We start from the raw sequence: 13,548 nt of genomic DNA, 5'->3' as shown, positions 1-13,548 counted from the left end.
AGAAAGAAAAGACAGCAACATTCCTGGTTCAGAAGAAAACATCAGGTGATGCATTATGAAATTACCATATTGTAAGGGTGGTGGGAAAATATCACGGCATGCCTGTACTCTCCAAAAAAGTGTTTGTTCAAGAAACTTTTAACTTTGCATAAGATGTACTTGCAAATGCAGTGGATACTTCTTGTCTGCATGGTTTATCTAATACACTGTGGTCCCTTCTTTTTTCCTTAGAAATATCTAGGTCATGCAACTGCCTTTTGGAAAGTATTAAAATGTTGTTTGTAGAAAGAGGGATATATAAATTCAATTCCTTTAGACTAGAGAGAAAAAGTAAAAAGCTAACCTTGTAGTACTTTTTCCCATTCATGTAACAGAAAGTTATCAAGGTAAAACAGGTAAAGTGAAAAGCTGATATATCACAAAAGATGTGAGAGATCAAATACTGTGATGAAGTTTTAAGTGTTAAAGTTTTATTTCTTTCATGTGTCGTATTTTCCTAAAAAATGTTTTTAGAAGAATACACAACAATACACACACTTGTTTCTCTTTGAGTCTCTACTTAATACTATGCAAAAAGTACCTCCAGTCTCCTGTTCCTCCCCCCCCCCCCGAAAAAAAACCTAGCTCTCCTATCCCCTGTCCTTAAACTAAAGCACTACCTGTTTTTCTATTTTAAATATCTATAAGATATTTTTTGCTGGATACAGCAGAAAGTAAACATAGATATTCCTGCAGGTTTTGCAACCACTAATGTCTTCTTCTTCTGAGGTCCCAAAGACTGGAATAATTGCATTCTGCAAAAGGAAAACAATTTAAGGGAAGGAAAAAAAAAAAAAAAAAAAAAAAGATGTATTCACTTATTAAAAATTAAATAGGAGTTTCACAATCAGCTGCTTCAAATATGCGTGAATAATGACAGCTAGAAACCAGTCTCTGCAGATCGCTCATGAAGTGGGTGTGAAGTTGAAGTCAGGGTAGGAAGAAAAATCACAATGATAAAAGAGCTCTTTCTTGGAGCTTTTACAAGGTCATTTGGCCAATACCAGATAAAAGTGAATATTTCTCCAGTACCCTGTAACAAGAGGGAGAAAACAGAATTAAAAATTATCTTTTGCAGCAAAAATAAAAATCAAAGTCATACTACCCTAGAATTAAGTCCACTGGAAAATAAAGTCTCCCTTTTTTGTGACAGGTTTTAGCTTTTAATTATGTAAAGCACTCATGAAGGGATTTCTATCTTTTTGTAAATTTAATTCACAAAACATTCTAATTATCTGCAGACATATTAATAAGTCTTTGAGCAATATATTAATGTAGCAAGCTGAAATGGGTTTTAAAAACAACAGTAATACAAGGATTTAAAAAGTATATCCGTCCATAATTCTTATAAAGTTCATATGTAAATATATCAGTGGTACAGTAGATACTGAGTAAAAACAACAAAGAACCCAATATGTTGAACTCCTTCAGCAGCCCAAAGTTTACAAAGCTTAATAGTATTCTGAGCTGCAAAAGATGGTCATTTCTACCCCTGTGGGGAATTGCCTTTATCCACTTATTGCAATTTCTTTGGTGAATTTGAGTTAATTTTTAATAACAATTCTACTCCTCATAAAACTGAAAAGATGACTCATGGGAGGCCAACTATATTATTTAGATACTACCTTTAGGATACAACCCTGCTATGAAAATATTAACTAAAACTACACTTGGAGCAGAAAATGAGAAATAAAGTTGTATAAGAGATTAAGAATATGTCAATTCATGTCTAAAAGAGAAGAGCTTTTAAATTATTATTTTTTAATTCCTCTTTAAAAATCCTAGGTTCCCAAAAAGGAGTTATCAGTCATCTCCTAAGGCAAGAGTAATGCATGTCACTACCTGAACCTGCATCAAAAGTCCCCAAGCCTAAAAGTAAAGGTTCTGGACAAATCCTTAAATCAGAACTGGGAATTGGGGCAGGGAACCTCTTTCAGAAAAGAACATAGGTTCAGTGAGGCTTATGAAAAGGTCATGTGAAAACAGGGGACCTCATTTTTCTGATGCAATACTGTTGATTTTTTTTTTTTTTTAACAGTTTCTACTGATTCAAATAGTCTCCCTTTTTGAACATGGGAAACAGCAGGAAAACTGCAGCCAATAACAAAGTTGTAGTCTTTCACTTACAACCACTGAAAGTTTGCAGAATTACTTTCTGCATTTACAGTCACACTTCTCAGCTGCCCAGAGGTATCCACTCACAGTCCACAACGTAGAGAATATGACTTTATTAAGGTATTAGCAGCAAATATCACCACACCCTCAGTGCACAATTTCAATGGCATCAGTTTCCTCTGACTTGAAATAAACGTTCTGCAGTTCTTTAAAGGAGAAGGAGTTTAAGATTTGGTAAGCGCATTGCAAAGCCCCATGCACAGAGTTGGAAAGTGTTTAAGACGTTCCCTCATAATACTGTAGAATTAAACTACATAAGCTGTCATACTGAAATGTCAAAGATGAAATGAAATGAATACCAGCTTTGGTACTAAGTGTATTGGGTTTACATAGCAAGGTTTTTGGTAGCAGGGGGTCTCAGCTGTGGCCTCTGCAGATTGAAGAAAGGGAAACAGAAAACTGCTGCACAAAAGCAGCTGGGAGAGCAAGGAGTGAGACCCAGCCCTGGAGGCCCCAAGGTCAGTGCATCAGGACGGCAGGAGGTGCTCCAGGCACACAGCAGCACAAATTCCCCTGCAGCCTGTGGAGAGGCCCCTGGTGGAGCAGGCTGTCCCCCTGCAGCCCATGGGTCCCACATGGAGCAGATCTCCACGCTGTAGCCTCCCCATGGGTGGAGGAGCCCCCGGTGGAGCAGGTGGATGTGGCCTGGAGGAGGCTGCGGCCCATGGAGAGCCCCCGCAGGAGCAGGCCCCGGGCCGGAGCTGCAGCCGTGGAGAGGAGCCCACGCAGGAGCAGGGGGCTGGGGGTGCCAGAATCCTGTGGGAGGGACCCCACGGGGAGCAGGGGCAGAGAGGGACTGTGAGGGAGCAGCAGAGGTGAATCCCCAAGGAATTAGAGCCCCCAATCCCTGTGCCTCTGCACCACTCGAGGGGAGGAGGTGGAAGAGGGGAAGGTGTTTTTAGTTTGCTCCTAGTTTCTCACCGCTCTATCTTGCTAGTAATAAATTTCATTAATCTCCCTATACTGAATCTATTTTGCCTGTGACAAAAATTGTTGAGTGATCTCCCTGTCCTTATCTCAACGCTTTAACCCTTCCATTGTATTTTCCATTGTATTTTTCCATTGTATTTTCTCCCCCTTTCCCTTTGAGGAGGGGGTGTGAGAGAGTGGTTGTGGTAGAGCTCAGCTACCCAACTGAGTAAAACCACCGCACGAACAAGAACTAACAAATTAATTATTCTTACCTTTCAGTAACACTGATCCTTTATTCCAAGTAGTTTGATCCCTAGATAAAAAGAAAGAAAAAAAAAAAAAAGAAAAAAGCATTAGTATAGTTCAATGCGCAGTACAGTACAATGGGACATTTATGCCAGGAATTATGGTTATCCAGTTTTGTGGGTCTTTCCTGGTTACTTAGTGCCCTTTCCTGTCTTTTGAAGCTCCATTTAAAATAGTAAGTAAGTCCTTTTGGAAGATCCCAGTTCCAGTAACAAATATTTCTTTGATTTGAACTGTATGTGAATAGTGGGATGTATTGACTCAGGAGATAAACATATTTTGGTTTTGCTGAAAAAAAGTCGATCTAGAAGTGTTCCAAGTATCTGTAGATGTTTTGGTCCTTTCTTGGTCACACACAATTTGTAAGAGTGAGAGGTTTCTTCTGCTCCTCCCCAGACTACCACTATTCTCTTTGAGGATGAGATTTTCAAAAGAAAGTATGATTGAGCTCAGAGTCAAGCCAGGCAGAACACATCTGCATATGCTGTTTGACTGCTTCATCAGAGGTAAGTCATTAAACTCAGCTATAGCATGCCTGGACCTACTCATCTTAGCTCCCTATATCAATGCCAGTACTTCTGCTGAGTGGTTTTGTTTTGTTTTCTTTTGTTTTGTTTTCCTTCATCATCCTGCCAGGAAAAACTAGCCCATTACTCTAAACAACTGCAACAAAACAGTTAAAACAAACAAACAAACAAACAAACAACTTTAGACTACCCAGGCTAAATCTAAGACAGAAAAAAGCAGTCTTTGTTAAAACAAATTTAGCTATTGTGGATGGCACTCTGGAGCCTTCTAATATAAATACTCTGTTCCAAACATTCCTATGTTAAATAAAATATTTTTCTATGTCCTGGGAAACCAGCATTTTCAGCGTAACTCTACACATGTATAAGCTTAATGAAGTCTATATGAAAGACTTAAAGTGTATGGAAAACTATGGCATACATGCCAGTCTTGTAACTTCATTGACTTTAGAGCTATGATTCTTCTTTGCTGTGCAACAGTAAAACTGCATGACTGTATTGGGTTTACATGACAAGGATTTTTGTAGCAGCTGGGGTGGGGCTGCAGCGGTGGCCTTGGTGAGTAGGTCAGAGCCAGATCCAGCCAGCTCCAAAAGGGACCTGCCGCTGGCCAGAGCTGAGTTAGCGAGTGATGCTGGGTGGGCCTCTGGGAGAGCAGATTGAAGAAAAGGGGAAACAACTGCCGGGCAACAGCATCTGGGAGAGAGGAGTGAGAAGCAGCCCTGCAGACCCCAAGCCAGTGTAGCAGGAGGACAGGAGGTACTCCAGGCACACAGCAGCAGTTCCCCTGCAGCCTGTGGAAGAGCCCTGGTGGAGCAGTTTGCTCCTGGGGGATGGACCCCATGGTATGGAGCCATGTGGGAGCAGTTCTTGAAGAGCTGCTGCCTGTGGGCAGCCCCCGCAGGCTCAGTTCGGGAAAGACGGCATCCCGTGGGAGGGACCCCACAGGGAGCAGGGGCAGAGAGTGACCGAGAAGGAGTTACAGAGACGAAGCGTCAGGGACTGACCGAAGCCCCTATTCCCCATTCCCCTGTGCTCTCCAGGGGGAGGACATAGAAAATGGTGGATGAGGGGCAGGTGTTCTTAGTTTGCTTTTAGTTTCTCACTGCTTTAGTCAGTTATAGGCAATAAATTACATTAATCCCACTACACTGAATTTGTTTTGCCCATGATGGTAATCGTTAAGTGATCTCCCTGTCTTTATCTCAGTCCATGAGCTTTCTTTCTCCCCCTCTTCTTTTGAGGAGAGGTAGTGAGGGAGCGGCATCATGGAGCTTAGCTTCCCATTGGTGTGAAACCTCTGCAATATGCTCCCTCTCAGTTTCTTAGCAAATAGCATAAATCTGGTTAAGACTCCAAAGTAACATTACCATGAAGCATGTTGCAAGAACTAAACCAAGTGCTAATCCACAAACCATGCTCATTTAATTTAGTTTTATCCCCAAACCATGTTAGTTTTGTTCCACATCCTCTTAGTTCCTGTCCTGTGGAGGAAAAAGAAACAGAATGTGGTTTCCTGTCGCATTGCACCTGTGTATTCAGGGCATAGTTGTTTCCATCTCTAAATATCTAGAATTATGCATCAACTGAAGGAGCAGAGTCAGCATCTGAGAGAGCATTTCTCATTCATATGCATGACACAGGGCGTAATGGAGGCATGAAACATGAAGGTGCAATATGTCATGATGCCTTGTAGATTCTGGGTTTACTATAGCTCAGAGAGTTACAACAAGACATCCAGTACTTCATTAAAGAAGAGTAGACATATACATTTCATCTGTTCACTATGTGACCTCTTCCCATAAATAGAATAGACAATAGGGTCCTTGACAGGGACCCGAAAAATAAACAAAGGCTCTGTTACAGGCATTAGCTCGTGGCCTCTGGAAATCCCTCAGTGCTTGAGCATGGGCAAATCTCACAGGGGAGTGAATATAAAAATGTGCCATTATTTTAAAGTTATTCTTTTGTAAAAATAGAAATGTTTTTGTATTTAAATAAAGCTAATCATTTGTGCCACTACAGTGAACAGATATTGTCTCACTTATAGGCCCCAGCTGAGTAAAGAGTAAACCTTATTGATTAAACTTTGATGTTGATATGACAACCGTTATTTTTTCCCTCATATCCTAAAAGGTTTATATGTATGTTAGAAAAAATGGCAGCACAAAGGACATCAACATTTTCTTGGTAGCGTACAAGAAGATTCATTTCTCTCTCAAGGGTGCAGTAACTCAACAGAGAGAAGGAGAAATTCATTAATTTGTCTTCCCATTAAAAAGGCAAACCACACAACCACCCAGAGAGCGCTCTGGCATTTATAACCAAAAGGGGAAAAAAGACTACTTTCATGAAGATACTTCTTGAAATAACAGGATATAAATATTCTTAATAAAACACTAGATGTCTGGAAGGCAGAATTGGTTTATTATCAGTTGGTGGACTACTGGGCGGTGCAACTGTTCTCTTCTCCCCGGCCAAACACACGCAACAAATTTACCTTCCCCTGCCTTTTTATTTCCCTCATGATACCCAGCCACTGCCCAGCTTCTCCTATCCTCCTAGCCACTGCTTTTCATGGAACAAATGGAAACTTAATTATCTTTGAGACTTATACTCCCTTTCAAATTCATCTAAGACCGGCCAGCAGGTTGAAAACCTAATTACATGCAGACAGACAGCATGACCGTACAAACTTCATTTCCTTAGGAAACCAGGCTAATAGAAGTAATAACGAAAAATACAGCAGGTATATTGATAACGGTGCAATGTTCAGTTTCTGTAAGCGTGAAGCATTTGTGACTGTGAAGAGTTCAATCATAAAAGAAAAAAAAAAATCAGGGAAGAAAAAATATTTCCTCTTCAGTGCAACTACAAAGAAGGAGCAGGTTAAAAAATTACCTGCAGGTCTCAACTTTGGGAACCTTTTCCTTTTCTTTTAATCTTAGTATATGGTCTGACCTCCTTCAGTTAGCTCCCTTGTAATGCAAAACACCATGTTGCAGACGACATGACTCGTAAGCCACTCTTGGAGTTCAGCTCTTTTTGCTTAAAATCCCAAGGGAACGGAGAAGAGCCTCGATATAATCAAAGACACCAAGGCTGCAGCCTCCAGCCTACCATTTGAGAGAGATTTTTATTTCTTGCTCTTGTTATCAAAACTCATTTTAATTCCTCTTCTTGATGACATACTCTTTCATACTTTATTCTTTCCCTGCTTTGTTCAGTCTTCTGAACATTTCATATTGTGGCATAGAGGAAAAACGGATAATCTAGCATTATGCAGCAGAAGGCAGGCTCCTTGGGAACCATTAAGTAAACATCCAGAGTAGGAAATTTATCACTTCTGCACACAGGGTTTTGTTGTTAATTATGTTGATGTATTCTTTGAATATATATATATATATTTATTTATATATATATATAAAAGAAAAGCATAAATTGGCTGTGGACATTACAGAGCTGTCTGCTGTTAAAACTGTGCCTGGGCTGCATGTGGTGGCACCAACACCTGCCACGAGGGAGAGGACGTATGGCAACTGACTACAGGCAAAACCCTGCTCCTTCTGCAGACAGTACAGAAGTTTTAGGTGGTGACAGCAGATGCACTGGTGAAGATGCTGGAGTTCAAATATTGAGACTGTTGGTTGTTATAGACATTCTTTTATCAGGAAACAGTTTACACATTGGGATAAAGGACACAAAGTGAAATAAAAAGAATTATTTCTACCTTTGTTGCCTTGGTTAACCAGGCCCCCTCCAGAAGATTTTACCTTTTGCATCTTACTAGGTATTAGTTACCTCTGTCCTATCTGAAGTCTAACACTGCTACTTACAGGAAAATCATACAGGCCTGCCATGTAGAGTTTGCCTCAGCAAGTCCAAGAGAACTGCTGGGCACAGAGGTTGTCGAAATTCCTGAGCCTTCCACCATGGCTTGGGGCTTGCCCAAAGCTCAAAGGGATTGAGACTCCTTTTCCATTTTCAGTATCTGGAAAACTCCAGCAGCAACACTATCTTCTCTATCATTCCCAGATTTTATAGATGCCCAGGTTTTCCTGGCATTCATCTGCCAAGATCCAAATCCACAGCAAACATTCCAGGAAATCCTCAAGCTTTTCTTCTGGTTGTCTTCTAGACAGTTTTCCCCACACTGGCACATACACTCAGTTCTCTTAAACTCACACCATTTTGCTGCTCAGTCTTTGAAAATCTTCCATTTCCACAGTGTAGTCCTCTCAGCAATGGAATTTCACCCTAATGGAAATTTTCAAGGTGGGAATACTACACTTTTTTGGGTTTGTTTGTTTTTTGATCACTGAAGCAATTCTAAATAAGTCATATTAATGCTCGTTAGGACAGCTGAAAAAAAAAAACACAGTACTTAGTACTGGCTATTTAATAGACTCCAGTCAAGATACCTTTTCTCCAGAAAAAAAATAATAATAAAATAAAATAAAATACAAATACTATATATTTTCAATTAGATGCAGTTGGTTCTTCCTTACCATAATTTTATACAGGAAGAAATGAACAGAAATGAGATTTCCCTCTTCCACTTTCAATATCATATTAAAGTGTTTACAGCCTTTCCAAACATCTTTCATTTAAAGACTTTCCAAAACCCCCATACAATTTCACTACCCTTGTTCTGAACTTCAGGAAGTACATTGGATTCGGTTCCTTGCACTACCTTCCATGCACAGCAACCGAGTTCTGCTGCAAGAGCAGCTGTTACTTCCTCCTCCCATTTGAACAGCTTATATTTAAGACAAGTTTTATTCTTAAAAAGCTACTGTAGGCAGCCAGCCAAGACTGCCAGGCAGGCTAATCACACACAGACATATAACAGTGTAAGGGAAAAAGTCAATTTTTAAACAATACCATTGCTTTCATGTTCTGTACCAAAAAACTTACCCAGGCACCATTACTGAGGTAGTCCAGACTCCCAGAATATCCAGGTTGGCAGATGTTATTAGTCTGTGCTTTGTTCTGGAGTCGGTCCAGGAAAGCATTATTTACCCTTAAAATATAGTTAAAAATGAATACTGATTGAAGATAGCCGAGGAGTTCACAAACTCTTGAAATTTAACATTCTGTGAGCAGCTTTCCCTATTCCCAGTTAAATACACATCATTCTATGCTTTTCAAGCCTGTGTTGAATAACCACAGCCTGGCATGAGATAGGGTAGCTTTCATTTTCAATTCACTAGGTGCATTCTTATCCTGTGATCAATCCATCATGATTAAAAGGCATACCTTGGCTTTTGTGAGAAATGGCCCAAAATTCTCTCTAGAAAGTCATCCTGCATACCACTCACTTGATCATCGAGGTTAGCTATTTCAACAATTCACCTTAGGTAGTCTTTCAGCCTTCATTACACAAGTTCCTACAAGTTCAGATTTCCTAATGAAAAAAACCACTTAAGCTTCTTCCTAACAGAGACCAGTTGTGTAGCTGACAACTTTCCCAACCATTTAGCTCAGAAAGCAACTCTAGCATTTTCTTGTACTGCTTTATCAATCTGCAATGCATGCACACAGACAGATGCAGTTTCCCTCCATTTCAAATATTTTCAAACCATCTGAAAACTGTTTCTTTTTATCCTTATTAATGCTCAGTACTGACACACGTGCTTAGACATGACTGTTGTTTCAGTGTTTTACAATGCTCTTTGCACAAAGGATGCAGAATGCAAGATACTGGATTATTTCTATCTGGGGACACAGGAAAGACTCAATTGAAAATCCTTCATTAAATTCTATGAGTAATTATCTCGATATCTTTGCTGGAGAAATAAAGCAATGAAAACTGTGCAGAAAGTGGTTGCCTACAGAAGTATTTTATTTTTTTTTAATTTACCTAACTATAAAAAAAGGGTTGCTTTAAAAAACAAACAAACAAACAAAAACCTTCTGAGGGCTATTTCTTTATACCTGCAGAAAAATAAAAATAAAGCTAAGAAAAAAGCTGAACTTCAAGATAATGAAAAGTCATTTAAGTGACAGAACTGCAAGATCAGAACACAGTGCAGGAGTGAGCACAGCCTGGGACACAAAGCACCACAGCAGCAGAAAGCCTCACTGCACTGCAGGTATCAGTATCTAATCCCATGCTTAGCTCTGCCTGTTAGCTTCAATGACAGTCAACTTCAAAAAAGTTGTGTGGACAAAGTAGCCTGTTCCAAAATAAAATTACTGTATATATATATGTATATATATATATGTTTATATATATATTTATATATATATATATTATATATATATATATTTTTTTTTCCCCACCTGGCTTTAAGTTCTCATGCAACTACTAATAGTTTCTGTCCCATGCTATATCCTGTGCTGATAAAATAAAATGAACAAGACACTCTGAGTAGTACTGCATTACTGTGAGCAGCTGTAATGATGGATATTGGTGGTTTTTCCAAAGGTGATGTTAAACCAGAGGCTAAGTCACGATTCCTCATTGCAATAATTTTCTTAAGCATGAATGCATGAATGCCTGCAATTTTGAGACCCTTTCCAGATATAAATTAAAGTATATTATGAGTTTTTGCATCATACCTCCTCTGTTCGTTTTGAAGAGCTCTTGTCCTGGCTTCCTCTTCATTCTTTTGTTTTGTTTCCTTTAATTGAGCCTGAGAATGATAAAAGTGAAAAACTAAAACTAAAACAAAAAATTAACTTACTCCTAGTTAACATGCCTATGTTGAAAACCCAATGAATTCCATGTGGCATTAATTTCAAATAGAGCTATGTGTCATTCCTGTGTTTCGCTCAGCAGCATTTTGTTTACATGACAGCACAGGGCTCAAAACTGAGCTCCTTTTTCTGTTCAGTGTTGCAATGGACTGGGTATAAGTGAATTCAGACAGCTACAGTCCTACATTTGAAGACACCAGCCTGCACACAAGCTTTTTACATGGGCAGATGACAGGACAAGTGGGAATGGGTTTAAACTAAAAGAGGATAGATTTAGATTAGGTGTTAGGAGGAAATCCTTCACTCAGAGGGTGGTGAGGCCCTGGCAGAGGCTGCCCAGAGAAGCTGTGGATGCCCCATCCCTGGAGGTGCTCAAGGCCAGGCTGGATGGGGCTTTGGGCAACCTGGGCTGGTGGGAGGTGTCCCTGCCCATGGCAGGGGAGTTGGAACAAGATGATCTTTAAGGTCCCTTCCAACCCAAACCATTCTGTGATTCTATGATTTGTCCATCTAGCCTAGTCCTTTTCTTCCAGACAAACACTGTTCCTTAGCATAGCAAGCCCCCACTAGCTCCAGTTGGCCATACAGTATGAGGCAGAGGCTCACAACCCTGCCTGTGCTCCTGCCCAAGTGCTGGAATGCCTGCAGCTCCTCTGCTGTGCAAGGAAGCTTAGGGCAGTAGGAAGCAGACCTTTAGCTTCCTCTTCCCCACCCCTCAGGTTTGAATTTCCCAGCAGGTCCAAGGGGAAGAAAGCTGGAGTCATCTAGCAGGAGCAGACTCAGCCGGTAGGATACAATGGAGACATGCCTCTGGCCTCTGTAGAGCATGGGCAGACAACATGAGCTCATGGCATGGTGTATCACCTCCAGCTCCCTTGGACTCCCCATAGTGTGAGTGAAGGTCAGTTGGTGCCTACTGGTGTTGTGAAAGCATGTGCAAGCTCCCAGTGTTGCAGCAGCCTACAATCCTTACATCACACAGTATAGAGTTATATAAACAGTGTCAAAGGGACTTCTCCAACGAGGAGAGTTTGCTTATCCAATTTTAGCTGGGACTGCTAAGGAAACACAGCTTGTATGACTGTGCTTCACACATATGCTTGTTTGTCTATCTGTTGCTCCCTGCAATGCACCCAAGGACTGAAGATGCAGATTTTCCTGAAAAGAATTTGGCTTCCAGGGTCAGGGAGATTGGATGGGAACAGACCCATCCTTCATATTTTCCATAGCAACTGAGTAGCAGTAGGAATAGGAAGTAAAAATAAAATGATGCAGTTAGATAAAAGCTTCAATAACTGAATGGAACTACAAAAGTTAAAAAAAAAAATCAATTTAAGTGGAACATTAAATAAAAACTATGCAATAAATGTGTGAACAAAATCAATAACTGTGAATGTGTTGTGTATCAATATTTGTCTAGCCTTAAAAGAAGAAACAGAATTAAGAAATAAAAAAGCCAACCTTAATTTTCACTGTTTTAAATAACTATTCAACCTGAAAATTAAAACCCGGTATCTGACTTTCCAATATGCTGAGTCCTCTCTTGGAGTAATGTTCTGAAATATATTGCATGTATATGATGCGGTGTTCAAAGTGTACTGAATATTTTTAAATCAAGCAATACATACTAAAACCTGTTCTGAAAAAAAAATGCAACTGACAATACCTATTCGTTTTATAGTTACACTGTGCTAGGAGGTGCACACAGGACAGAATTCACAATTACTTTAATAAATATTGGTTTGAAGTAGAAATGAGCCAACATAAATCTGGGGAACAATTATTGGAGCCTTTAAAATGCATATTATTTACAGTAGGTTTATACGTAGTGCATTACTCTGCACAGCAGGTAATAGCAACGTTGAAGGCAAGGAGCACTGGAAGCGTGTACTAAGAAACAGCAGACTTAAAGGCAGTCCACAGCTTCTTCCTAATCTATGGAAGTCAGTGTGGAGTCTAAAGCTCTACACAAGTTCCTTAAACCAAGGCAAATAAAGAAGGGGCATGCTAATCCACATTTTTATTTATTTTCTCAATTGAAAGATAAACATAAAGAATACAATAGCTACAGGCTTTATGCCCAACAGGACTAGCATTCAAAGATTTTCTCTCCATATAGTTTCTAGGAATAAGGATGTTGCTTTGAGAAAGCAACTGACAGTCTCCTTCCCTACCCCAACCTTTTGTTTCCAGCTTCCTGGTTGCTATGAAAGGAGCGCAATTATCCTCAACATTTTAACATTAACATTAATTTGGGTATTAGTAACAGCAGAGACATAAGTAGATCCTCAGTTAGAGAAAATAAGGCTTTGGGAACACCTTATAGTAGCCTTCCAGTACCTAAGGGGAGACTACAAGAAAGGTGGGGAGAGACTCTTTACCAGAGAGCGTAGTGGTAGGACAGAGGGTAATGGCTTTAAACTAAAAGAGGGGAAATTAAGATTAGATATTAGGAAAAAATTCTTTACTCAGAGGGTGGTGAGGCCCTGGCAGAGGCTGCCCAGAGAAGCTGTGGATGCCCCATCCCTGGAGGTGCTCAAGGCCAGGCTGGATGGGGCTTTGGGCAACCTGGGCTGGTGGGAGGTGTCTCTGCCCATGGCAGGGGAGTGGAACTGGGTGATCTCTAAGGTCTGTTTTAACCCAAACCATTCTGTGATTCTATTAACTAATATCTTTTTGAACGATTTGCAGTCAATGCTGCCTTCCACACATTTGCACAATTAGATCTGGAGCCTAGAAAGGTGACTTATTACAGTGCTATTGCCTGGTGTAGATGAACTTTAAGTGGATCTAGTACCTAAAACCATGCAGTGGTTCAGATGCATTTCAGGCAATGCATGCTGCACAAAGATGGAATTCAGACCTGTAATTATGGCACACCCTCTTT

At 40.2% G+C, this 13,548-nt stretch overlaps 1 protein-coding gene across 1 annotated transcript in view; it reads right to left on the bottom strand.

Annotated features, from left to right (window-relative positions):
• Nucleotides 1-448: 448 nt before the first annotated feature.
• The window catches only part of EPSTI1 (epithelial stromal interaction 1), a 52,897-nt gene continuing 39,797 nt past the window's right edge, over nt 449-13,548 (bottom strand). Inside the window, exons 8-11 of the mRNA XM_084530310.1 lie at nt 10,524-10,597; nt 8,877-8,982; nt 3,399-3,439; nt 449-1,072 (exon numbers count right to left, since the gene is read on the bottom strand). Of these exons, the coding sequence (XP_084386436.1) occupies nt 3,419-3,439; nt 8,877-8,982; nt 10,524-10,597 (201 nt within the window). The 3' untranslated portion in view covers nt 449-1,072; nt 3,399-3,418. The remainder of the gene's footprint in view (nt 1,073-3,398; nt 3,440-8,876; nt 8,983-10,523; nt 10,598-13,548) is intronic.

Source organism: Aythya ferina (assembly GCF_964211825.1).
Source record: "Aythya ferina genome assembly, chromosome: 1".
NCBI classification, from domain to species: Eukaryota; Metazoa; Chordata; class Aves; order Anseriformes; family Anatidae; genus Aythya; species Aythya ferina.
Note: the sequence above shows the minus strand (reverse complement) of the source record. Positions and strands in the feature narration are given on the sequence as shown.